The sequence below is a fragment of the Semicossyphus pulcher genome, unplaced genomic scaffold (genome assembly GCF_022749685.1).
Source record: "Semicossyphus pulcher isolate SPU_LCO1_2020_fin unplaced genomic scaffold, fSemPul1.0.p SCAF_7, whole genome shotgun sequence".
Taxonomy (NCBI): Eukaryota; Metazoa; Chordata; class Actinopteri; order Labriformes; family Labridae; genus Semicossyphus; species Semicossyphus pulcher.
Window position 1 is genome coordinate 10,060,676 of NW_027211748.1, and position 27,356 is coordinate 10,088,031.

The 27,356-nt window shown below is 43.3% G+C and overlaps 2 protein-coding genes across 5 annotated transcripts in view; both read left to right on the forward strand.

Annotated features, from left to right (window-relative positions):
• Positions 1-2,538, forward strand: part of LOC138611703 (glypican-5-like) — a 101,484-nt gene extending 98,946 nt beyond the window's left edge. For both annotated transcript variants that reach the window (XM_069684902.1, XM_069684903.1), the window contains one exon: positions 415-2,538. In XM_069684902.1, coding sequence (XP_069541003.1) covers positions 415-602 — 188 coding nt within the window. In that variant the 3' untranslated portion in view covers positions 603-2,538. The remainder of the gene's footprint in view (positions 1-414) is intronic.
• A 9,727-nt stretch (positions 2,539-12,265) lies between these two features.
• The window catches only part of gpc1b (glypican 1b), a 78,691-nt gene continuing 63,600 nt past the window's right edge, over positions 12,266-27,356 (forward strand). The window contains exons 1-4 of one of the 3 annotated variants that reach the window (XM_069684394.1): positions 12,266-12,302; positions 12,523-12,599; positions 12,716-12,882; positions 17,091-17,624. In XM_069684394.1, the coding sequence (XP_069540495.1) occupies positions 17,462-17,624 (163 nt within the window). In that variant the 5' untranslated portion in view covers positions 12,266-12,302; positions 12,523-12,599; positions 12,716-12,882; positions 17,091-17,461. Of the gene's footprint in view, positions 12,303-12,522; positions 12,600-12,634; positions 12,883-16,870; positions 16,959-17,090; positions 17,625-27,356 lie in introns of those variants that run through there. The other 2 variants (XM_069684393.1, XM_069684392.1) reach the window with 2 other exon arrangements.

A 27,356-nucleotide genomic window follows, 5' to 3' on the forward strand; every position in this document is an offset into this window, starting at 1 on the left:
CATGAGAGGCAGACAATGATTTACAGGTGTGCTGGTAGCTGCACAGTGGCACAGTAAATGCATTTCTGACATGTTTTAAAGCACTCCTCAAAATGAATTACGGCTTCCTTCAACCTAAACAGCTGCAGCTGTGATTCTTCTTACGCACATATGAACTCACTTTAACTGTAACAGACATAATCATACATCATTTTCACGTCTGATTGTTTTTGAAAACCCTTGAGATTAGGTGATGGGAATCCTGATTGGATGATGAGCCTCTAATATACAACTCTACAAGCTCAAAGGACTCTGAACATTAAAGCAGATTAGCATGATTACAATGATGAGCCAAACCATTTATCAAAGCCTGTTTTTTTTCTCTTCCCTCCCTCCCTCTCTCTCTCTCTCTCTCTCTCGCTTTGTCTCTCACAGTACACACAGAAGTCTCCAGCGTAGGGAAGCCCATCGGGAGACAGCCTGGAGGTCACAGCCAACACGAGAACCCTTCCAAGCCCCCCTCGGTGAGGGTGATAGGTGGATCGGCGTCCGTCTGCTGGGCGCAACCCTGGAGCCTCGCGCTGCTCTTTGCTGCACTTTGCTTGCAGTGGACTCTGTTCTGATGCCAGCTGCCTCTGGAAATCACCCACCCAAAGTAGCCCCTATAGGAACCACATACATGAACACAGACACACATATCGTACACACGTCACACATAGTATCCTTACTCCTAACCTGAAAGTATGGGTGGATGGTAATGAGAAAAGAAATGGAAAGCAAAGCGTGGAGGAGAAGAGGACGTCGCTGCAGGAGACTGTAGACGGGGGCTTTTGCAGGAACTCTTTGTCTTGCAGCATCACCAGTGTAGGTGTTTGCACAAGCTAATCCCATGCACACTCATCTTCAAAGAGTAGGCTGCTGCTTCTTCTAGGCTGGGCTGAATGCATATACAGACACCAATACAGCCCTACCCTCTGTGGCTCAGAACGGGACTGCATCATCACTTAAAAAACGCCTTCACTTACATACATGTTTTTGCATTTACGGTACAAATACAGCTGTCTTCTTTTTCTGCTGCTGGTTTTTACTTAAAACTTTCAGGCTACTGCGACATATGCCAGCCAGGCAGAAGAATTCAGCTCGACTCATTTTCTTTTTCGAGGATTAAGGAATGCATGATAGATTGATAGATCAAGCCCAGGTGCCTGGCCCCAGAACGGCAGATTTGACACACTCTAATGACTGTGTACCTTGGCAGGGATTAGAATGTAATGAGTTCACAGGTAGAGCACGGGCACACTTGCACGGCTGAACACATTGTGCAGACAGACTAGGTGTGTATAGTATGTAACTGTATATAGATGGAAAGAGTGTGTGAGGGTGTGAATCAACAATAAGCTCTTAACTGATTGAGCAGGAGGAGGTTTTCTTTTCCCTTAGCTATGAATGGACTGTGCTCGTCTGCTCGATGTTTCATACAAAACAATGCAAAGAACTTATCAAGGTTTCATTTCTGTAACAAATAAAACAGGAATGCACATCATCCAGCTGAAGCCTATGAATACATTTTGGACTGATCTGTACATTGTTGATTTTACTAATGTTTATTGTGCATCCAGTTTTGTGTGTTTGCTCGTTGAATTGCACATAAATGCATGTATGACCTACCAAGTTATCAAGATAACTCTGGTAGGACCAGGCCCTCCTTCAAGACACTAAAGCGGATATAATGCCTTTTTCCATTTCATCTTAAACCATGGTTTGGAACTTGAAAAAAAGAGGAATTTCAGGCCGCTACATTCAACACATTTAACTCACAAAAAGACAAGTAGAATATTTTTCACAGTCAGGTGCATTTATAGTTTTATCCATTTCTGTAGCCATTGTGAAAGACCTGTTCAATAAGCTCTAATGCCTCTGCACCCGCTCTTAAGCAGACCATTCCCTGGAATTCCAACGGAATAAAAGCAAATTCTTTTACTGACTTCTATAAAGGCTTCCTCCGTATACCTGCTTCCTCTTTTGTTTAGGTGAAACTGTACAGTAGAGTACCTGTGTGAATGTGGATGGATGCACGCTCAGTGCAGATCCAGTATTAAACCTTGTAATGCCGAAAAGCTACACACATACAGTATCTAAGCTAACTAGATCTTTACACTTACATGTGTCTATGTGCGGAGAAATACCTCTTCCATTAACTTGCCTTTATTTTTACCCCCTCTGCCCACTGAAAGTCGCCATCCACTCTGTCTCTGTCTGTCAAATACATACGATTATACACAGATGCCTTGCAGGTAATGAATAGTAGAGATGATGTGAGGTTTTGGCAGTCTTGTCTTCTGTAACCATATCTGTTCAGTTCACATGATTTCCTCCATGTATGTTTTGTTCCTGACTGTCTTTCATGGCACCCACAGATCACTTACAGCCCTGTCCCCTTGCATGTGTATAAATGTACATATTTTAAGTCACTTGTCATCTGTTTTGTGTCTCATTTCCTCTCGTCTGTATCAGTAAGATACAGTGTAGCTGAGCTCTATTAAACGTGCTCTGCTTTTTTTTGCTTGTCTCAATAGCCTCTCCTTTAGGAATGTCAGTCACAATAGACATTTATTAACAACAGATGTTTGCTTGGAAAAGATTGTTATTAAAGGAGATACACATAATGTCCTGAACAAGGATCGAAAATGCCTCCAATACAGCCTGAAATGCAAGATCGGGTATCTGCAAGTATGCATTGATGCATTACCATAATTTCCACTGTTGAAGCATTCGCCTACACGGCATGCTGCACCGTGCTGCCACCGTGGATATAAAATGTTTTCCACTTGCAACCACTGATTTTTTTATCCCATACTTAGGCGGACAGCACATCCGTAGGGGATGTAAGCCGAGCAGCCACTAACATGTCATCAGCTCGTTTCTAGGTGTTCTGCCTGCGCTTGAATCAGATTATTTGCTATTGAGCAATTCACACATTCAGGTTTCAGAATCTGGATCATGAATTGAAAAGGGGTGTTTAAACTCTACTTACTCACACATCCACACAAACGTTTTACTTATTTAGGACAGTGTTTGATTGTAGACACTGTTTGAATGACATCTTCCACATTCTCCTGCTATATAAATCTTTGTTCTATTGGTCGATTAAGTTAAAGGAGAAATTCACCCCTGGAAAAAGCCACTGTCAAAGAAGCCACTGTCTGAGGATTAAAGGAACAATTGGCAAAGTCAGTCAGTCAGTCAAAGCTGGTGTTCTCTGTAATCAATAGAAGCAATAATATTTTAAATTGGCGCCATAGCTGTGGAGAAAGTTGTGCAAACAGCTCATGGTTTCGCCCATTCTACATTCCCAGCGTGCATTGCGCCCCTCCCTCTGAAAGGAACGGCGTAGCGAGAGACGCTGGAGTGAAATACTACCGTTTTCTCTGCAGGCAATGGCTCAGAGTGGTACAGAATCCGAAATACAACGAGAATATACCGGTGGATCGTCTAAAAATTCTTCAGGTCTGCAGTCTACATTTCAAACCTGACGATTTTCAACAAGACATGACATCGAAAGGCGGGCGACCTCGATTGAGGAAGTGTAGTTTAGCGAGCTCCCTGGCGGAGGTTTTCCAGGGCCCATTGGAGAAGTGGATAGCATCCTCCAAAGGCACAGAGCGACACTGCATCTTTTTTATACCATAATGGCATTAGCTCCCCATAATAGCATGATAGGACTGAGGTTGGAAACTGGCCCTTTAAGGGACATTATGTTATCCCAAAGCTCCACTAAACATCAGTATCACTTATGATAAGGGAAAACACCTTTGTAGGTTTGCAGGCCCTTGAATAATTCATATTGCACCACATGAGGAATTTAAAACAAATACATATACACACAGGGATACTTTTTGACCCTTTAAAAGGAATAATTTCACATTTTGGGAACTGCACTGAATTAGCTTTTGTGCCAATAGTTGCCTACTAGCACCTCTTAACTTAACACACTATCTTGTTTGAGATACATTACAGGAAGTGACTCACCATGTCACGTGCTTGCAAGTAATGCTAGCAGTGTGTAACTCCCTGTAAAAGCACAACTGGTAATATTTTACATGATGATTTACTAAATTAAGGAAACTAAACCAGCAAGTTAGTCAGCTCCTCGCAGCTAATCAGAGAAGCTGTGAGGAGTATTTTTGAACTGGAGAGAGCAAGATTAGAAGACTGCTTCTCTCTACTTCCAATCTGCTATGCTAAGCTAAGCTAATAGCCTCATGGCTCAGGCTTTATAGTTAGCGTACAGACGTGAGATATTCTTTTAATGTAACTAATCAGCATGAAAGCAAGTAAGCTGTTTCCCTAACATGTCGAACTCTTCCTTCAAACCAAAAAGACTTAGTAGCTATGGTTACTTTTTACTGGCTTGCTTCCTGTCCCTGCAGCACTTAGACCAAACTTTTCCTGCTGCTGAGCAGCGGAGGAGGACAGAGTTATGCCGTCTGAGTCTGACCTTCTCTATTTGCATCCAGGAAGCCTCTTGCTAAACATATCAGTCGGTGTTTGCACCAGGAATAGAGGCAGGGGGGCCGTGTGGGAGAGCAGCAGACATGTAAAGGTTTGGTATTGGAAAGAACCGTGGCAGGCAGACAGGCGCGATGACAGCGGCGTCGACAGAGTAACTTTGCTCGCTCAGCTGATGTGCGGCTGACCCGCTGGCTGGAAACTTTGCCTATTCATGGGCTGTAATTGCCCTGAATTAGTCTGTGCTGTCAGCTGCAATGTTAGCATTACTGAGACTAGCTTAGCTACTGTGGGACACAAATAAACACCAGCTAGCATGAAGGGTGCTACTGCTGGACTCATGGAGGTTTAAACAGAGTGAGGTTGTGGCCTAAATCAAGTGTGTGTAATGCCATATCAATGTTTCATGCATAAGTTTAGGTGTCAAATAGAAACATACACTAGAGCTATAGAAATGTAAAAGTTATGCTTATAATTGGTCCTCAGGGTAGCACTGGTCTTTCTTTCCTCCACAGTGATTATAAAAGCATTTGATGGCAATGTATCAGGCGACAGTGGCTGAAAGTCTCACCACACCTCCCACTGTTTTAGCCATCAGCCTGTGAGCACACAACTAGCAGCACTTTCCTGGCTAATGCATACAAGGTCCACAAGCTCTCTCTTTGTCTCTCTCTCTCTCACATAAACACTCGTTTTTGAACACAAGAATCATCACAAACACACACCGATGATTTCACTCACACACCCTGTCCCGCAGTCGTACACTTCCAATTGCACGCAGTCTGTATTTGATCCTCGGAGTCTATTTCATGCTTGTTGCTGTGAAACTGAGTGTCTGGCTGGCTGCAGACGTGAGCAGTGAGAGTGCCCAGTCCGAGTATATATCGTGCCTCGTCTTCTTTGCCTGAGCTGTAATTGGACTGCATTGTCCCCGCCTGACAAAACACAAGCCGCCTGTCGTCCTTCAATAACTTGCGCTGACTGACGCAGAAAGCCGTGGACGACTTTAAAACACGGACAATAACATGAGGAGACTCAGACACTGAAAGAGAGTTAGTCTGAAAATTACTTTCAGCTGTGCTTTCTTTCCTAAGGTAGCATCATAAATATAGTTTAATGTATGGATGAGTCAGTGTATTATACTGTGGGTACACACATGCTGCAAGAAGCAGAGTGGTCAGTGAGTGTAACTGAGAATTCGGGGGACCTGAGGTCACAGCTGCTCAGCTGTCTGTCTGGGCTATTTTAAACGGTAGCACACATCAGCGCTTCTGTCCCACTGGCTTGGCTGAATCCTCACGTAAAAGTCCTCTCTCTTTCACACACACACACACTGAAACCTTACTTGCCTTAGCAAAGAGTCGATCTAACCGTAATTCCCACATTAGGAGATGAACCACAGAGGCATCCCATGTAGTGAAAGAGCCTTAAAATGCATAACTTCATTTTCCAACAGATGTTCCCTGAAGCCAACCTGATTGTGCGGTAGCAGGGTGACACCCCCCCCCACAGATTGTCTTACCTTCTCAGCCTGGGGGATCAGAGTGACAAGCTTGAGCTAAGAGGAGAGAGCGAAAGTAGGAGGGAGGCACTGGAAATAGCTTCTCAAAGACGAACAATCGGGTGAGCTAGAGGGGAAACGAAGGAGGACCTGCGGCTCCCGTGAACCGCAGCTCTCCTTCTTGAGTTTCAGCCGTCAACTGTATCTATTCTGCTCTGCGCAGGCTCCCTGCGCCTTCACAACAGGCTAACACAAGCTGTCACTGCCAATTCTCACCCTGCTCCTCTGGCCAATTAGCATTATGCTCAATGAGCTCTGGAACTGACAAATTGAGTCCAATTAGACACATTTTCAACATGACAGACCATCAAGAGGAGCCGGCGCAACACTGACAGAGATCAAACGTGCGACGGGGACACTCAAACTTTTGCTTGATTCCTCCTTTTCACTGATTGACCTGACTTGTCAGATCTGTTTCCCATCACGCACTGTGCTGCTGGCAGAGGGCAGGTAAACAGTGTTAGGAGGTGTTGAACTCCTGCGAGGTTGTTGTCATTTCCAGTCTGACAGTGAGAAAACGGTTGTGGGGGCAATGTACAACAGTTTGTTTATGACTAAAGAATCATCCAAGCATACAATTGTAAAAGTTTAAGATTGCACAGGCTGTACTGCCCTCGGTAGACAGCTCCCTCTGGCAAATCACTCCGGATGTGTACGAACAGCGCCCAATATGAACGCAATAATGCAGAACAACCATTCAGCTGTGCAATAATCTGAGATCCCACAAGAATCCAAATTTATTCTACCTGTTATGAAAGAAAAATAGAGGCAGACATGAACCTCTGCAGCACAAGCCAGAGGACTCTGCAACTGGCATGGACCGGTTTTCAACCATTCTGAGGTGACCCAAGGGTGAGGAGGTTGTCCGTCCACCTATTACTGTCAAAAACACACAAGGTAAGGTAGGTCAGAGGTCAGGTCGGGCTCTGATCACACATGTCCCTGACCAGGCAGTTGAGAGAGGTCATAGAGAAGCTTCTTGGATAGTATGTTGGATACGCTTTATAGCTTTTATGTTTTGTTAGGTACAACAGTAGGATCAGCAACAAAACATGTGGATGCTGCTTTTAGAGTTTTACTGTGTGCTCATTTGCCAGCATTCTGCTCTTTATCTCTTTGTCCTGTGTCAAGCATTATCTATACCTGTTATCCTGTTCAGGGTTGAACCGTGGGAGGAAGCCAGAGCTTCCCGGCATACATGCACGGGGAGAACATGCAAACTTAGCTAGTGCTAACTTCTGCACCACCCTGGACAGAAGTTATCCTTTTACATTCTAAAGTATTTTTCCTTTCTAAGAAAATTAACTGAAGATCCCTGAGAACCTGTCTTTAAACCTTGTGGGGAAATTAAGCTCAGTTTAAAAAGGTACCTGGATGTTTTTCCACCTGTAAATAACCCCAACATGCAAAGTGGGCTTTGCTACGTTGGTTGTAAAAACACTCAACTGCGGTTGTCTGCTCTGTCTGAAATCATACCCTCTGCTTAGTTATGGTTTTTTAGGCACAGAGAAGAATTCCACTTTTAAAGATTTTATACATGTTTAATCTATTCACAATCACAGTTTTTTGATAGTTTAACCACTTTCAGGCTTTGAAACAAAGATAAAAACGTTGATGTTTTCCTTGTCCAAAAAACATTTTTAGACCAGCCTTTTAAGACTAAATAACACCCACAATCACATGATGTTTGTCTTCATAAGTTACAGGGGATAATTGCTCACAGTGATCTCACCTATTAGTCTTATAACTGTGCCCCAGTTTGCTAACATACCAGGTCATAGTTTGACTGCAACACATGATGCAAGAGTGTGCAACACAAAAGTCGACCTGCAGAAAGTCTATATATTTGAGCCACATATTATTGTACACAACAGAATTTTTCAGATTTTCCATAGGGCAGGTTTTCTTTAGAATGTGTATCTTAGAAAGGCCTCACAAAGGGGCTAGTCACTATGAAAATCTAGCTGTTAGGCAAACAGCTTAACTAAGTCGCCACATGACAATGGCCAGCCTGGGAGAAATGTGGCCTGCTAGCATGAGCCCCCATTCCAATTAGACCAGTGGGGTCTGCGCTGGTGTGTGTGGTGTGTATGACATGATTGAGGAGTGTGTGTGTGTGTGTAGGGCCACGCATGTTCCTGCCAGCATCTCATGTAGAATTCTCTGTCGGGCTCGCTCTGTTTGGCATGCTACAGGCAGCCTCCCTCCTCATGTCCCGGAGATGGATGAGCACTGGTGTGAATGTTCCAGGGCTCCCTAGGGTGCCATTCTACCTTTCCAACTCACTCTCTCTCTCCCTCCATCTCCTTCTTTTTCTATATCTATCAGGCTTTAACTGAATTCCCACATCCCCCTATATATTGGAGTATTATTGTGTTGCTTTACCTCTAACCTCTTTATTTCAGACTTCCCTTTGTCTTGTCAGGGTTTACTCAATGCATTCTTATTCAGAATATGATATCAGTGCTAGAATGAGTGTTACGTTTAGAGCATGAATGTCGACTCACTAGTTTGTTGATTTATAAGTGTGTTAGCATGAGTGTGACCCAGGATGAATGAGCATGCTGGTAGCAGGAGCATCATTGATTAGCCCTGATTAGGGATTCAGGGTGGCCTGCTGCTGTCCGATTCTGCAGATCACGAGAGAGGGGAAATCAATGCTGCAGGGCAATGAGGCCTTCACCCTCATTCTTATAACACACATGCTCCCTGCCTCATACCAGACGGGATTTGGATTACATTAATGACACTAAAAACACATTGCTGGTTTACTTGACTACTGTTTGGCCAACAGAGGTCCAGTGCATATTGTACTGTTGACCTGGAAAATACCAACCTGCAGTAGGAAGGATTTGTATTTTAAAAAGCAACTTAATCTTTACTGTTATTTAAAAAGACAGAACAGAAAGTCCAGAAAATAACAAAGAGTCGGTAGGTAAGGTGAAATGTAACATCATATAAATGGTTTAAAAGGAAATGAAAAGAAGCTGGGTTACATGGAGTTATCAAAGTTCATGGTTTTTTAGTATCCATGATTGCTCTTTATTACCTGGAGGCTCTTTTGATCCATCCATCTAGGAATCGTGCAAAGCCAGAAAATTGTAAGGGAGGGCTCCTCCACTCATTCATAAACTTAAGTCCTTTTTGTTGGCCTTAGCGGATAAGGAAATGAAAGAAAGTTCTCCAAATACAATAGATTTTATAAATAAATCATGTCAGCTTTAATAAGTTTTCCAGCTTTTCCTGTATTTTTCTTATTTTGGTGGCACGTTTTAGAGAAAAAATAGGTTTATAGGCTATGTTAACAAAACCAGGTAACCAGTTTTAGGCAAAGTAATTATATCACATTAGCATAAATACTCAATAAAAGTACATGATATAACTACACAAACTGATTCCTTACTCTAAGATATCGAAATTCTCCACATTCTCACATCTATAGAAAAGGTGAAGTTTAGAGGTAAAAATAGCAAACAATCAACAAGTAGCTTAAAGCTACTTCCGGTTTCTGTCGGCAGCGTCATCCTCACGCAGGTGCTGGGCTCACGCGCAGCCACTCCGCCGAAAACCGGCAGTTTCCTGTAGGCTCAGCAGTTGCTAATGTTTGCAGGTCTGCAGAGAAGACACATGCATAAATATGACATCTCAGAAGTCACCGAGAGTCTCATATCGCCTCGAACCTTTGTTACCCGCCTCCTCCACCTCTTCTCCCTTGCTCGAAGCTGTAACTGACCGGTCCGTCCATAACAGCGGAAAGACCAACATGCTATCAGTCATCAAACCAATGGTAAGATAGCAAACATACCGACCCCTGCATTTTCCTAAGTAACTGCGTGTTACTTGAATTAATTTCTCTTAATACTCTACTTAATGAAATTGTATTTCCCTAACTTAAAGTGCTGAAAAAGTAATTACATCACTGTAACTAGTTACTAGGCAACAGTAATACTTTACACAAGGCTACATGAAGTGAATTCGCTAACTTTGGATCAATAAAGCTCTACTCGCAGTGGACGATTTAATTTGTCAAAGCAGGAAAACCCACAGGTGTAATGAACAATACTAATTACTGCATTGTGATTAGTGGTAGCTTCAGGGCCGTAATATTGTGAATGCTAACTCACTGGCTTGTCTTACTGGGATACTTCAGTTCAGTGGAGCCATGGTTAATTAATTAATAAGTTATTAAATACACCTGTGCTAACCTTTTGTTGCAAGTCAAAACGGGCATCATTATTTTCACTGGTAATAACAATGGGGCTGTGATAATATCATGTGCACATGAAATTTAAATTTAAATGACTTGACCAGGCATATGAAATCCATATTAGAAAAATGTTCAGACTGCACACTGACTCCAATATACACATTAATTCTAATACTGAAGTTGAAAAAGTTTGCCCTGATAAGACTTAAACAAGAATCAGAATGCTATTTGAATACATGAGTGTGTTGAGACTCTGTCCGAGTGTCAATTGGTATTCTTACAATCACAAAAGATGTGCACAAACTGCAAACAGTCCTTTTCTTTCTGATGTGTCCTCTCTCTGTAGGCACCTTGTAAAACATGCATGTATGCATGACCGGTCCTGACATGATGTTACACGCTAAGCAAGCACACCCTTGTTACATTTAGCTGCTGTAAATGATCGTTCAAGTCAAGAGGGTCTTTTGCGTCAATAATTAGGCACACTGCACTTTTTTTTTTTTTTTTCACTTTGGGAAGCGGGAAATGTACACACAGCATTACAGCTTCGTTTAAAAGCCAGACTGTTTCTCAGCCGACAGATTTACAGGCAAGATTTGTTTTACAATCCGGTTTACAACGCCGTTTGAAAGGAGTTGCTGTTAGAACCATGCGTCTAAATGGCTATTCCCCATTAGCAGCTTCACTCTGATCAGAGAGTGCGAGGCGAAAGGCTTCAGGCCAAAACTAAACAGCAAAATTATGATGTTTGAAATGGAAAAGTGACGAAATGCTGGCAGTTTATATTCGTTGTAAAAATTAGATTGCAGTTTTTTGTGTCTTGTGATCAAACTAAGTCACTACTGATGCTATACATTTTTTAAAGCAGTCTCATTAAAAGCAAATCGTTGAAATGTGAGGAGGAGTAATGTGATAAAGTGCTTCTGTACAGGGGAGGGCTGAGAGGAATGTCGAAGGAATGTGTGGATATTATGAAGTGGCAGTGGGAAAATAATGAAGGACTCCTCACAGGGGGCTGAGAACCACACAGAGACGTGGCCTCCCGCTGACTGCAAGGTCCACATGGAGGGAGATGATGCTTATCTGGATGAAGATCTGCTACAAACCTGAAGAGATTTGAAGTAAGTTGAATCTGTAAGAAAAAGTATAGAAAACTTCAGTGTTTTCATTTCTGTTATGATAGCAAGGTCACTGTCAAGGCCAGTCTGGGGGAAAATACAATACACCAGCCTTGTTATTTTGTAGCACAGCGACTTACCATCATGAATTTAATAATGACATGGATATTAACGCCCTGGAAACAATTACTGGCCTGAGAGCTGCTCGTAAGAGGTCATCCGAGTCTTGCAGTATTTTCTCATGAATTTATGAGTTTTCACGGCAAGAGGCAGATGAGGAGAGTGGTTAATTTATCCTCTAAGACATGTGACAAATAGGGGAGGTGAAATATTTATATGAGAACAGCATGGAGGCAAATGAGCAGAGTAATTGGATGAAGTTGGTGCAGCAGTGAGGAGACACCACTGCCAGATCAGTACTGTCTTTCACTGTGTATAAGGGAAAGATGCACCCGTCTTACTTGATTAGTCTATGTAAATGAGATATGTGCTTATTTTTCTATGTGACTACAAACTGCTAAGTTGACAAATATTTAACTCTTTTTGGATTTAAATGGTGTCTAATCTGCTCCATCAAGTTGCCATCTTTTGAAGTAGTTTGTGGAGTTTTTTCTGTATTTATTGTACGATTGTACGTTTTTTTTGTCGCTTCCCTCTGCCCATGCTTGTAGAAAACTGGAATGTGCTCAGATTACTGAACAGAAAAGGTGCCAGGATGCCCACAGAGACGCACAAAAGCACAACGCAACGCGCCACAGGGGGTGTTTCTCATCCAAAACAGCGCCAATTTACAAGAACAACCCTGAATTTTCGAGCATCGGACCACGTTGGCCATCGGGTGATTTCACTTAATTCCAGCCTGTTCCTTTCCCACTCTTATCCTCCGTTTTATTTGTCTCGTCTGCACTTCATCCTCTCCAATTTGAATGTAAAATCCCTCCTGGCAACTTTCCCCCCCCAAGTCTCTTCTCTGTCATTCTCCCCGTGTCATCCATCATCGTATTCTCTTCTTCCTTATCTTACCTCATAAGCTCACCCCCTCCTTCCAGTTTCCCTTTGCTATTTCTCATTTTTCTCTACAATACTATCTGTCAACCCTTCGCACTTACTATCAAAATTTCTCCTTTTTCTGTCATCATCTGTCTCAGGCAACTCGGGAGGGCTTCGTATGTGGAGATATGCAGATCTGCTGTTTGTGGAGGCTGTTTGCACAGACAGACACTGGGTAAATGTGATCAAGGGATGATGAGGCGTCGCACAATGGCAAAAGGAAGGGTTTGAAAAGGGGGCAAGCCTCAGAACAACTCTGAATTTAAGTTTTACGGATGACTGCTTTTACAGGCGAGGATGAAGGAACGATCATGTGTTCTCATGAGGCGTCGATGGGAGGAAGAAAGAACATCAGAGAGTGTGTTTAAAGAGAGAAAATAGCAGCAAGACGGACTGAAGAAAAGACACAATGAGAAGAAGAAAGAAGTGAGAAACAAGCAACAGAAGAGAGAGACTGGGTGAGTAATGCGTACACACTCCAGCACTCCAGCAAATGTGCTGAACTCAGGCTAATGGTGACATAAAAACCCAGAAAAGAGGAAGAATCGATGCTATCTGTGAGAGCGCAGGATGAGACCGGTTTTAGGGAGAGGACACAATGATCTCTCTCTAAAGACTGATTACATCTGTTGAAACAGTACACTGATATTTACATAGAAACCCAGCTGAGGCCTGACAGCAGACCCTGTAGGCGGCCAAAGTCACTTTATTTGGAGGGAGAAGTGTGTGTGTGTGTGTGTGTGTGTGTGTCTTCTATCAGATCTGGCTGTTCTCTACTTTTTTTGTCATCAATGTCTTCATGAAATTTGTGAGTGTGATTAGAGGGAGCTCTCTGTACTTTTGCATCTCAATGCTACAGTTTAAAAAAGGCTAGAAATTACAAAATCATCCTTTGCAACATTCTATATGTGTGAATAACGTTGTGAAGATAGCATTCTAGTGGCTTTCAGAACATAATGAGTTGTCACTAATGGATTTTTGATACAGCAGCTGGTTTAAAAAATATTCTGTTCGCACAGAAAAAGAGACATAATTGTTAAACAGCGGGGGTCTACTTTGGCAGCAGTAAATTGGTGCAATCAGCGATTAATCAGCCAGTGTTAAATTTTGGTGCAACAATCATGAAATGATTGTGTTATGAATATTTCGCTTGAAAATTGTACAGATGATTGAAATAAGAATTAAAAAAATCATCAGTATGCTTGATTGGTCGTCTTGTGCAGAATTTATTACATTAGTCCTTCTGTAAATATTGTAAAAATAAAATTTGAAGATTAAAGGAACAATTCGCAAAGTCAGTCAGTCAGTCAAAGCTGGCGTTCTCTGTAATCGATAGAAGCAATAATATTTGAAATTGGCGCCATAGCTGTGGAGAAAGTTGTACAAACAGCTCGTGGTTTCGCCCATTCTACATTCCTACAACACCCAGCGTGCATTGCGCCCCTCCCTCTGAAAGGAATGACCCAGCGAGAGACGCTGGAGTGAAATACGACCGTTTTCTCTGCAGGCAATGACTCAGAGCGGGACAGAATCTGAAATACGACGAGAATATACCGGTGGATCGTCTAAAAAATCTTCATGTCTGCAGTCTACATTTCAAACCTGACGATTTTGAACGAGACATGACATCGGAGGGCGTCCTAGATTGAGGAAGTGTAGTTTAGCGAGCTCCCTGGCCTCCTCATAATAGCATGATGAGGTTGAAAATTGGCGAACTGGCCCTTTAAGGATGACAATTATTTGTCATTTGTGAAACAGAGGGAAAAGCAAGGCAGAATCTAGAACCGAGATCTCGTGGGTGAAAACCTTGAAGTTATAGGACAACAGGCCTTTATGTTCCTGTAGGGCAAACAGCTAATAGATGTTGGGCTTACAACAGCAGAGGCTGTCACAACTGTAGTCAGCATTGCACGTGAAGGTCTGCTGTAGTGACCAAGCCGGAGCGGGAAGAGCAGCGCTGTGAGGAGTCTCTCTGTCAGAGCTATTCTTGGCTGCGTTTGAGTCACTGTCACTAAATGTATGTGGATGACGAGTGCAGTAGCTCTCCCCATAGAGATGTCCCAGGAGCTAAGTGTGAGTGGTAAAGCATCTGTAGTATTTCTGTCTAAAAGCGATGTAATTTTCTCTAGAAAACCCCATCACGCCCTGAAAACGCTCCCCACATAATTACTGCATGTTTACACTAAACTGACAGTCGCTTAGCTTGTACGTTCTCTCACCCCGAACTCTCCCCTCTCTTTGCTACCATTCTGCCTCCCCTCTGTTCCTCGCCCCGGTCTCCCAAACTTCCCCCGGCATCCTGCTCCTCATTAGAAGGCCTTTCATGGTCAGAGCCAATAAAACTTCAATGGGAGGCAGCCTGAAGAAAACGTGGCTGCTCTGTGGCTTTACTGAGCGTTAATTACACGATCCCCACACCAGACAGACAGCGCAGGGCCAATCAGTTTCCCTAACAGCGCTGTCGACCTATGGCCACATGTGGGACGCAGTCAGACACATAAACTGGCCCTGCACACACACAGAAGAAATGTGTTCAGACACATGAGCATAAAGGTCATGCTTACACAAACCCATATATAATCCCGACAGACATTATCACACACACACACACTTTGAGGCCACCAGGCTTATTAACCTCCAGCCACATGCTCTTAACTTCCCCTACGGCAACATGGAAGTGGAGCAACTTTAATATACATAATTAGAAAAAGTGGTTTCTGTGTGCTGTGTGGCGTAATTACACAACTCTCAAACTTCTGCAGAGTAATGGTGCCGTGCCAGATTTACCCGTGCACACATTCTGCAAAAGAGTGAGACTCTTGACATTGCATGAGAAAAGGTGTAATTCATGCCTGCTCATTTCAGAGCTGCAATAATGGGACGCGAGTGTAGCTATTTGTCAGTAAGCGATATGCGAAACGCTGCCCCTTTTTGTTTGGACTCATCCAGTCACGAGGAACGCACTAATTATAGAGCAACATTTCCTAATGTATTCATAAACAATGTCTGCAATCATAAATAGAATGATTTTGGGGGGGCAGGAAATGACTGTTCTAGCCGTGTGGCTCTCCCTTTCTTCTCTCTGTAACATTTCACTTGTGTTTGTCTCTGGTTATTTCAGGCGGCGCTGGAGTTTTTCCATGTGTCACTGTGATAATGTGCGGCGGCATCTTCTTCTGCAAACAATCCTTAAAAAGCATCTCCCACAGGAGTGACACCAGCAAACGCTGTCTGATTTAATTTCACACACACAGATAACTTAAGAGACATTATTTTAAGTGAGAGAGCGGCGTCTCTTGTTACCGCTATAATGCACTTACCCACAATACAACCACAGTCACATTACATCAGCAGAATACTGTGGGTTTCTGATATCAAAGTAAGCATGTAACACTCTGTCTCCTGTGTTTACCTGAACTTATGACTATGCATCACATGAGCAGTGAGTGTCACCAACAAGCTCATTGTATTCATTAAATAAGGTCTTTTGTCGCCTCATACAGTAGGAAGAGGGCCCTGGGTTCAAAACCTGAACCGACTGAACTTCTCCTCTCACAAATACGCATTAGCTATAGTTATGTTACAATTGGCCATGCAAAGGAGGAACTGGCTTCCTGGCTCTGGAGATGGGAAGTGATAGTCACTGATCCTATTAGAAGTAATGAATAAACGGAAAAATTCCAAGCTAATTGTTGGCTGTGTTATAAACAGAGCATTTTCCTTAGAGACATGAGAAGACATATCTAATGGATTCCACTAAACGTGTCCAATTAGATAAACAGCATTCCTGTAGGAAAAGATAGAGGACAGCAAAAGTATACTGTACATATGCTCACTCAAGCTTGAGATGATGAACATTTCTAACACATACACAAACAGAAACTGGGATAATGAAGGCATTGAGCAGGTGACAAGTAACCTGGGCAGGTACTGACTTGTCTCCTAATTGCACCTCGAGGAGTGATGCATGCAGATACTCTCTGCAGAGCGGGAGTGCATGGAGAAGAGGTGTACTCAGCGTTGACCTGTATAGGTGGGAGGGTACCTGGGGTCGAAGGCACGCCCACAGTTCACCTGCGACACCTGGCTGGTGGAGATCAGGCTGTCAGGACGCGTAGAGCACATTCTTTTACTGAAAACCAGACCAGCATGCTGCACCGAAGACCACGTGCACACTTTGACCGACACTCAAGGAAAATAACAGATGTTGTTAAAAGTACATGTATCAAATAAAATCTGTTGGACGGTAAACTGATTCTGAAAAACGGTCTAAAAATAACATTTAGATGAGACTGAATGTAACGGAAAAGGCAGGAGCACTCTTTCTCTCTCCCCCCTCTCTCGCCCTCTCTCTCTCTCACTCTCTCTCGGTCAGTCTGCCTCTCTCTCTCCCCCGCCTCCCCCTCATTCTACAGAGTGGCAGCGCTGGCATAGCATCGTCCAGAAAACCCAGAGCTGGAAACGGTCTGCGGTGCAGTAGCTGCCTGAGCTGTGCGCACTTCTTGCCTCAGATCCCTCCGGGCCGTCAGAGCCGGTAGGCGCGCAGCGACAGAACCTGACTGCGCAGCGTCAGCGCAATAAAGCGCTATTTTCTGACGCGACTTAAAATAATTTCAGCTGTTAATGCGTAACCTCATTCTTTCATCTCTTGCTTCTTCCAATCTAGGTGAACCAAAACCCCAGCAGTGGATACACGAGACAGGAGATCTGCACGCATCCTGGGCACAGCGCGAGAGCATACAACTACTTGGGGGGTTATAATAAAGCTGCTGTCCTGTCGCCGGAAGACGGGACGCCTGCGCTGAGAAGAGTCGCTCCTGTGCCGTGCAGCAGCGCGCGGAGATCAGCCACAGACTCCGCAGACGCACTGAAAGGGGCAGGAGTGATAAAAGAAGGTGGAGGATATTTTACGCACAACAGCAGCGCTCAGTAGCTGTGATTGACGCGCGGCTACTTACTGGGAGTCTCTTGCTCCGTTTAGGACTCAGCGCAGTCGGATTTGCACTTGACTAAGTCCACGTTCAGCAGCCGGCCGGGATGGATTCCTTCATCATAGCGGCTCTGGTGGTAGCGTGCTCTCTAACGGCACCAGCCTATGGGGACAAAGGGACCAGCAAAGCCCGGAGTTGTTCGGATATCAGGCAGTTTTATAGCGGGAAAGGATTCTCTCTGGATGGTGTCCCTCAGTCTGAAATATCAGGTAAGCTCCCTTCAGATATACAGCCTGAAAAAAGTCTGCTGCTGTTATGTTGTCTGATCTTTACCTCTGAACCCAAACACACTTTAGGGATCTTGTGGCTATCAAAACACTTCTCTACAGTTATTGTTTGAGCCATAATATGTTCCACACTCTGTAAAGCAGTGTACAGTTGCTATGAACTCATTGCCACTGAGAACCATAATCCCTCTGCTAGTCCCCCGCAGGAATGTTAGTCTATTTTGGGGCCAAAGTTGCACCTGCAGAAGCACCACTTATTGTATGTGCTGGCGTGTATATCTGACATATCCTGTACAAATGAATGATCCTTAAATGAATGAATGTAGGTTGTGCACGCAATGCAAATTGCTGCGGGACACAAACTTTAAGAATAAGTCGTGTTAACGACAGGCTCAAAGTGAAACGTGTTTGCAGTTTGTTTTGGTTGCGAGAGCGAGGGAGCGGTTTCTATCTTTATGCCTTTTAAACCTGTAGTCTCACTCATTTCATGTCCCATGGTGAGAGCAGAGGAGCTCTAGCTCTCGGCTATCTCTCAAGATGAAACACAGCTTTGAACAGATATTAAGACAGTAGTACAGACATGTCACCTGCAATCTGGCGTTTTGATCCCTGATCAAAAATACGAGAAGCTCCTTTGAAATCCTCTCACACACTTGACATTTTTGGATACACAGATGCAGGATCAGCACCTCTCCTTCTGCTCTCATTTCACAGTTTCCCTCTTACTCTGAAGCTGCTACTTCTGAAGACACTCCCTAATCTTTCATCTTTTTTTTTTAAGCTCTGTGGTGTTTGTGTGCGTGTGTGTGTGTGGGGGAATTTTGCCTTATAAATTACCAGCCAGTCACTTGACCATGTGCTGTAGCAATGCAAACACAATGTTGCTCACTGTGTCATTCATGGTCTGATGTCAGACGGTCACAAGCCCCCTTTACAGCTCAGATGATTACATGTGTGCCTTCCCTGGAATTCGCTTTCACATACATGAACACACACACAAACACACACACACGCAGTTTACTGCAATTTCAGGTTCTACAGTTACAGTATGGTACATGCATGGACAAGACAGGACATGCTTACACAACCACTTTAGTGCCCAGACTTACAGAAATAAAACTATCAGAGGTTTCTAAAGTAAACCAATTTTTATTCTTACAGCCTCTTAAAAGCAGCAAATTATCATGAATGTGCACAAAGTACATGAGAACGTTTCTTCAGTGATTCTTCCAGTAACACCGCTGCAGTTCCTCCCAATCTGATAACGTTCCCTTTCCTCGAACAGCCTCTCTAGACTCTGCGTCACTCATCTTCTCTATGTTGTCCAATCCATTTTCCACAGCGGGCTACACCACTGTGACAGCAGATAAACGCTCCTTCCCCGTGAAGGCAGCAATGTTTGTCCATTAGTACAGGCTGAATGCTACAAGGGTGACTTTCTTGCAGGATTCACCGAAAGGTCACACACTCGGGATGATCCCAAAGTAGAATCGACTCTATTTTCTGATAGCGGCTGCAGGAAGAGAAAACAAAACAGCTTGTTTTTAATGCACTGAGGGGTTCCTCTCCTCATGATTTTACGAAAGTTTCTCCCTCTCCAAAGCTGCAACTTTGATTCATTATTGTGGCATTAACAGAGCGTCTTTGAGGAACACGATATCCAGAGATATTCAGTAGATCTTTCCCCGCGATTGCACTGATAAGAGAGATTAGAAGATTTGAGGGTGGGGCGGTAATGTGATGAAAGTGTTAGCTCATGTCATCACGCCATACATCAAAAAAGTAGTGAGGGCGAAGTAGTAACCGGACACTTCTTATTCAATTGATCGACCATACTGAATAAATCATTGGACAGAATCAACGCCAGCCCCGGTGCCTCAGAAATCCCCTTTTCTTCCAAAATGTCTGTAATCCATAACGCTTTAAAGAGCAAATCTGTCTTGTCATGACACCAGCCATCCCTCTTGTTCTAATCAATGATGTGGAGCTTACTTAAGTCTCGGGTCAATGTATTCTCAGTAAGAGTGAAAATAAGGGAGTGAGACAGACGGGAGGAGATAGATGGAGAAGCGAGAGCGATAGAGGAAAGGGGAGATTTGGCTTTGACAATATTTCTCCACATGTCCCCGTCTCTCGGCGCTCGAGCATAAATAACCTCTCATCCGCTCCCGTCTGACATATTAAACACCTCGGTAAAATATGAAAGCTTTAATTCATTCCTCCGAATTATGTGGCACCTGAATGTTGCGGATCATCCCTGACATTTGCAGAAGGATGTTCCCTGCTGTGACACCAGGGCCTGATCAATGTGTAACTGGCTTGGCCTGACTCAAGGTCACATGAGGAGTCCATCACCCCCGCGAGTCAGTCTGGGGAGGACAATGAGACAAGACTGCATCCCAACTCTGAGAGTGATGTCCTCGCAGCACTTTTAAATCCTTCCCAATGCTGCAGCACAATTTACGAGATAAAATTCCTTGGCACACAAAGTAGCGAACGCGCTTCTCGACTCAATATTAAACTTCTTTTTTATCCGCGAAAAACTTGTAAGATCAAACGGAGGCATATGCAAATAAAGTCTCAGCGCGGTCTGAAAAAAAAGCTGTTTTCTCCTGAGCTAATGAGATTTTTAATTCCAAGAGTTTGTTTTTTAAAGATATATGTTTTACTTTTATACCTCCGTTCTTTACATCTTGAATAAGTTGTCTGAATTTGCGTGGGTAAAAAAGTAAGAAGTTTCCAACCCTCTGAGCGCTCCCGTCCCCGAGCACAGTCCCCGTTTCATTATGCTCAGTCAGCGGTGAAAGAAGATTCCTAGATACTGCTCTCACATCGATACGCCTCATATAACAACTTGGATAGTTCCCGGTTTTTAAGTAATTTGCCCTGGAGAAAAGCAATGCTTAAGAAAAGCTATTGAGTTAAGGGTGAGCTGTTTGTTATCATTGTGTTGAAGCCGTGTTTACTGGACCTTGAGAGGAGTATCAGTGGAGCAGAAATGAAAAGCGATGGCTCGTAAGTAATCAAGTAAACTGATTGATGCTCTTAAAATGAGTGCTGGTTTAGCTCCGTCAAGTGTGATCATTTTTGGAAACAACCCATTTTTTCTTGGTGTTTACCAAAAAGTGGATGATTGATTTTTATGATGCTCATGTTTCCTCCTCGCACTGCCCCCTCCCTGTCCCACCCCATCATTACAGTCCCGATGACTTATCTTTTTGTCTTTCAGGGGATGACATCCTTCATCTCTCTGTTTCTCTCTCTCTCTCCCTCTCTCTCGTAGGCCCTTATAGAGAGAGGCGCCAGACGCCCTTTGAAAGCAGCTGGCGGCCAATGAGTGTTAGATGTTCAATGTCACATAAGCCTACACAAAGAGACAAGCTGCATGAGACATCTGCAGGAAGGCTAGTAACGGTTGCGCTATGGCATTGGCTTTTCCCATGCTGTATTTGTGATGTTGTTGATTACTGGTTGCTACAGGCTGACTGTGAGTCAAGTGTCAGCTCTAACCAGTGTGTGGCTAATGATACAGTGGGATTCCGGCTCACCAGGCCTGCTAAGAGCGGTTGTTAACGAAAGGCTGGCTTGCGGCTGGAACTATGGGCTGATCGGTGTAGTTATCCACAACAGAAAGCATGTCAGTGTTTAGATCTCAGCAGCTTCACTGTGAATCTGGGACAATCTTAAAATGTGTAATTACAGCGTTGTAGCTTAAACAGAGCCTGAGTTTTAACACACCGGGTAGAAAATGTTCCTTTGCCAACTCCATCACCTCTTTGACTGAGCAAAGTGATGAGCTGATGATGCTCATGTGTGTTTTCATCCCTCTTCGCTTCCCTCCCGATCGAGGTTAAATGGAGATAGTCTCCTGGCAGCAGAAACACACTGCTAGCCAGCCAGGGATGTGCTGCAAAAACAAACAAAGCTGCGAAAAAGAACTGCATAAAAACGATGTATTGAAAAATGACTGCTCATTTTGCATACTTTTACTGTTTGGAAACTTCTCGTTTTATTCCACCCACTTCGGTATGCAAGACTTTCAGAATTTGCATGATATACAATCCAAAAGGCTGATGCTGAAATGTTCATGCTCCAGAGTAAAACACCCACCAGGTCCAGTGTTGTATGTAGTTAAGCTCTTAATCTCTGTGGACATATTAACACAGTATCTCCATATCTACCACCAGTTGCTGTTAGCTTAAGACCTTCCAGCTTCCCTTTGTGCCCTCCTGTGAGGCTGCTTGACCTTCAGTGGCACCTCATTCTTGTGCCCACAGAAATGTACTCATGCTTTTTGGGATTTTAGAAATATGTGCACAGCTATTTACTTAAATTTAGTTTTAACATTATGCTGTAGCTAAAATTGTCGTGTCTCTGGCTGCTGTTCCGTGTTAAACCCTCTCTCTGTGGCAGTGTGCATCGAGATTCAAGCTGTTTCCTGTCTCAGGGACACAAAGCATGTGATGGATACCTGGCAGTTTGTTATGTGTATGGTTTTTTGTGTAACCTTCCTTAAATATTCAACTTCTCAAGGTACTTTAAAGCTCCTGTGAGGAACTTTCAGTTTGGGTTAATTTTGGCGCCCCCTGTGGACGAAGCAGTACCTCTTATCTCTTTGCTGATTTTGTCCTGTACATGCTGAAGAGGTGTTTTTTAACAAACAATCTCATCCTGCTTTCGTTAAAGTGATAATCTCTAAGATTTACATTTAAATAAATGTGTGTTCAGTCACGAAATATGGCCGAATGAGGTAACACAGTGGTGATTGAGCCTATGACCCACTGATGACTGAAGCCTCGACGACTACAGATACAATTTCAAAAATAAGTGAAAATCTAAAGAAAAAGAAACAAACTCGATGCTCAGATGAAGGCAAACAGTCTAATAAGGAAAGCAACCGCAGCGAGGAAAATCGAGAGTTACAAACCGCTACAAAGGGAGCCAACCGTGGACGTCACACATGCAACACTGGGAAGCTTTCTCCCGCAGTTACCATTTATCGCCATAGGTGCCTCCAAAGAGAACGAAATCTTCGAGATTACAACTTTAACAGACACATGTATCACTCACTTTAAATATTTTCCCTGGAAAATGTAAACAAAGGCAGCAAAGTGCAGTTAATTGCCGTTGTCTGACACCTACCCCCCCAGTCAGCAGTTTCAGACATTAAAAATAACTATATAGAAATAATCAATGTTGTCGCTGATGGTCTGGTTTGCTTTTGTAGCGCATACAGAGAAATCAGAATTAATTTCAGTCTGTTTCATAACCAGCTAAAAACTCCTCACAGGAGCTTTAAGACATCTTGTTACATACACGTGACTGAGATTTGAAATGTTTGTATCGTGTCATGTCCATATGCAAGTACCCAAGTTTATGCACATTCAGGGACATTTTTCCCAATATTATTACAAATTTACAGCAACCTCACAAGGTCTGACATCAAAACAGATACAAACAAAGAGAGAAAATAGCTGTCCTCTGTGCCTGATTAAAAGAACTGAAATAAATGAGTCACTTAACTATCATCTGTTTTGCACACCAAAACAATCCAGTAAAAATAACAGTGTAAGGAGATTTTTCCCCTCACTGTGCAGACAATAAACAAGACAAAGAGAAAAAAAACACAAGAAAAAAAACCCTCTTACAGGAAGAGTGAATAATAACTAAAACGTTCGGTAAACACATGAAACCAGCAGCTTATGTTCTCCATGCCATTAAAGGAACAGTGCAAACTTCACCACAAACAGCAAACACTGTGTGTGTGTTAAGATAAGCATGCAGTGTTGTCATTGCGGCCGTTCTGGACAGTAGCCTTATCTCATCCCATTAATACCCCTGCTGACGTGCTCTTCTTATTCTCCATATTGCGGATAACTAATTGATCGTACTGAATTACATATTGCCGCCACGTGAATGGAAGCCATTAACTGTCTTGGAGATAAGAGGGGCTTATTTGAAGGTTAATATCAGCATAAAGCCCCGTGCATCTGCTGGTCTTCCTCTACAGGCAGATTAAAGCAAAAGCAACAGTTGTTTCCGTATCACTGTGCGCAGACTGCAGTTTAGAGTGTGTGAATCCCTGCATCTGGGCTCCTGTCTGCGCCTGTGCCTGTGTGTGTGCGTGCATGCATCTGTGTGTGTTTGCTTACCAATTGAATATGCTGGAGTTGTTAAAATGCTGAAGTCAGTAAGAAACCTCTTGAAGCATTAAGCCATAATGGGCTGCAGGGAGCATGAAACAGACCACAATGTGTTTGATGTTCACCAGAGAGAGAGAGAGAAGGAGAGAGAGAGGGGGGGCAATGGACTGCTGACTGTGACGCGGGCTGCCCTGGTCTGCTTGGTTTTTGCTGGTCCCTTCCCCGCCCTGTGACGAGCTATATGTAGGAACAACAGCACAAAGTAAACACAAGAAGAGAAAGGATGGAGTTGAGAGCAAACACCCGCTTTGAAAAACGTGTTCCGCATTTTTCCTTATGTAATTGTTTTCACTCTGGAGGCCTGTGAGAAACATGAAAATCTGGAGGACAGTCTGTCCAAACATGTTAAGCTGCTGAACTCTGCATAGTGTGGGAACAAGGACGGAAAAACCTTCTCAGATCACGCACACTAACCTGTTTTGCGAGTAAAGCACAAACCATAAAGTTGTCATCTTTAACTGACTCATTTTTTGGGCAGCGGGTTTCAACTCTGATAAACAATAAAGTAACAAAATTCCCTTAAAAAGCACGAGTCAAATACACACATGACTCATGTTCGAAGCAGACAGATGTGAGAGCTGACAAACATGTCACTATTTCCTATGACTAATTCAGAAAATGACCTTAACAAGTCCTTTCAGTGTGTAAAAGGTATGAAATTTCAGCTCTGAGAGCGAGACTGGTAACTGCTTCTTTGAATGCTGCTCATTGCCTTGACAAATCTCAGCTCCCTTTGCTTCCTCCTCTCTCTTTCCTCTCGTCTTACGCTCCTCGTCTCTTTACTTCCCTGTCACTTGTCTAATGCGCGAGTAGGAGTTCACACGTACAGACCTCCCATGGCAAACACACACACACTCACGAACAAAGATGACAGCGTAGGCCAGTCCTTTCTTGCCTCCACAGGGGTTGCAGCGTCATTGCAACAGGCGTGTGTGTGTGTAACGGTGCCTGTTTGCGGTGTGTGCGTGTGTATTGTCCCTCTGAGGGCTGCAGTGTGTTGGTGTATGACTCCTCTTTTGTCTTCAGAGGAATAGCTGGTGTCAAAAGGAGAATTATTCCCTCGTCACAGCAAGCCTCCTCACTGCCATTGTGTGTGTGTTGGGCGCAGATGTGTGTGTGTGTGTGTGCCCGATGTGTGCATAAGCGAATAAGAGAGGATTCATTTGTGTGTGTGTGCAACAGATGTGTGATGACTTCTAAAGCCATAAGAGGGAATGTTTCTAAACCACTTCCTTTCCATTTGCTGTCATTGTGTGCAGACATGTGTGTGTGTGTGTTCCCCGTATTTCATCAGTTATGTAAATGTGTGTGTTGGGATGCATTTCCCCTCCAGCTGGGCTTTCTGTAGACTAGGTGAGTATTTGAAGTGACAAGGAACTGGCTTTAGCTCTCAGCGCGGCTCCAGCTCGCTCTCCTCTCGCCCCCCCGCTGCTTGACAGATGGTACAGACCCAAACCAGGACGCCCACTATTAAGTGAGGGCACGCAGTATGAATTTTACAGGGTGACACGCCCTTTGCCAACACACACACACACACACACACACACACACTCACACAGTGCACACTGTCTGCAGCTGTGGGCCGGAGTATTTGTTCGTGGCTGTGGCACTATGGCAACAGATTCAGCAGGCAGGGACGGACAAATAAACACATGTGGAGATTGTTCAGATTTATTGATTCTGATTCTAATTATTCTTTCAGGTTCTGGTTGAATCATTGTCTAAATACTCACCAGGGCAAATTCAGCACATCTACCCTGGCATACAGTTATTTCGTATTAGTAATGGGGCGTTTCAGAATACATACCGTAAAATTCAGTGTTTAAGACGCACTTTTATTACGTTTTTTTCTCATCTAAAAAGTGGGCTGCGTCCTGCATACCGGTGCAACCAACATACCAGTATAAAATGCACAGAGAGGTACGCGATGGCGCTACAATCTAGCTATAGTTGTTGGTTAAGTGGTGACATCACATTTCAACTGTTTCCGGGTCCAAGCCGCGACAACGTCCCCTGTTTACAACACCCCGCTGTGCTGTTTTGTGTTTTCCTCGCTGTTTTGAGCGAGGAAATTTAACTTGATCGCTCCTAACGCTTCATCGCACCGTCATGATCGTTGAGCAGCCGCCACCTTCGCAACAATCAACGTTACCGTCGGCTGCCAGCTACCGGTAGCTACAGCACCGGTAGCTAACAGGATTGCAAACTCGACATGACGAAAACAGATGTTGGACTGTAATTTGTGTGTGTTTTAAATGTGTTTTAAATGATTTTAAATTGTTATTAAGTTGAAATAATTCACACACGTTTTAATTAATAAATAGCTGTAGAAAACATTGTATGCTCTGGGATACCCCCAAAACAGTCTGCATCTTATGTTCTGGATTTTACGGTACATTTATTTGTTAAAGTTAAAATAATAATAATATATATATATATATATATATATATATATATAATAATTCAAGCAAAAATCCCAAACATTACCTAAATCTTAATATTTATATTAAATCATGAAACCCTGTTAACACTGCGAGTGCTCTGACGATGGCAAGTTATGTTCTGCGACATAAATCAGGAACAACCCTCCACTCCCATTAAACAAACCAAAGTCTTTGTGCTGAACGAATGAAAAGGTATTCACTGATGTGGTTACAATGAATACAAAAGCACTGCAGCCATTACAATAAAAAAGGAAGAGGGAGAACATCAGATGAATCAGTAAGTAAGTAAATGACGCTGCTGCCTTCTTCTGACAGACGTGACCAGACACTGAGCTTTAGTCATATGAAGACATTATGTTGAATATGCTAAAATTATACTCGACATGTTTCATTATTATATTTATAGATCTTAGATGTAATCTAAAGTGAAAATATTAGTCGTGATTATTCAAACTTGAGGCGTCGTTTTGGACTAATTGGCAGCCTGAAAACTGTCCATTAAAAAAAAGTCCATCACGGTTTCCAGAGCCTGCAGTGACATCTGTGAATGACTTATTTTGTCTGACTGACAGCCCACAACACAAACACATGTTTGATTAACAATCACATTAATCTGAGGAAACAACAAATATTTGGCGTTCACTCTGGACAAATGAATAAGATGATGATAAAATAGTTGATTATTCTTCTGTCTGTAATCTAATCGTTACTTCTCTCGTACTTTTGTTTGGACTTTACACATTGGCATCAGCTGACTCCGTCCTTGTCCCGTCCTCTATTGTTTCAATTAATTTTTCTTTGCTCTTGATTGTCTTTTGTGAAGCCCTGCCTCACTCCTCAGCGCTTCCTCCACTTCTGATCCCCCTCTCAATTCCTGCTATAATTGCCAAAATAAATGGATATTCTCTGATGCAGACAGCCTGCAGGCCTTTATCTCTGAAATGTATAAAAAAAAAAAAGAGGAAACAGGAATTGAAGAGATGAGAGATTGCGGCAGTGTATAAAAAGATCGGAATAGCTGATAAAATCAGGAAGGTGTCGTCTAAATGTTGAATGTGTCCAGCACC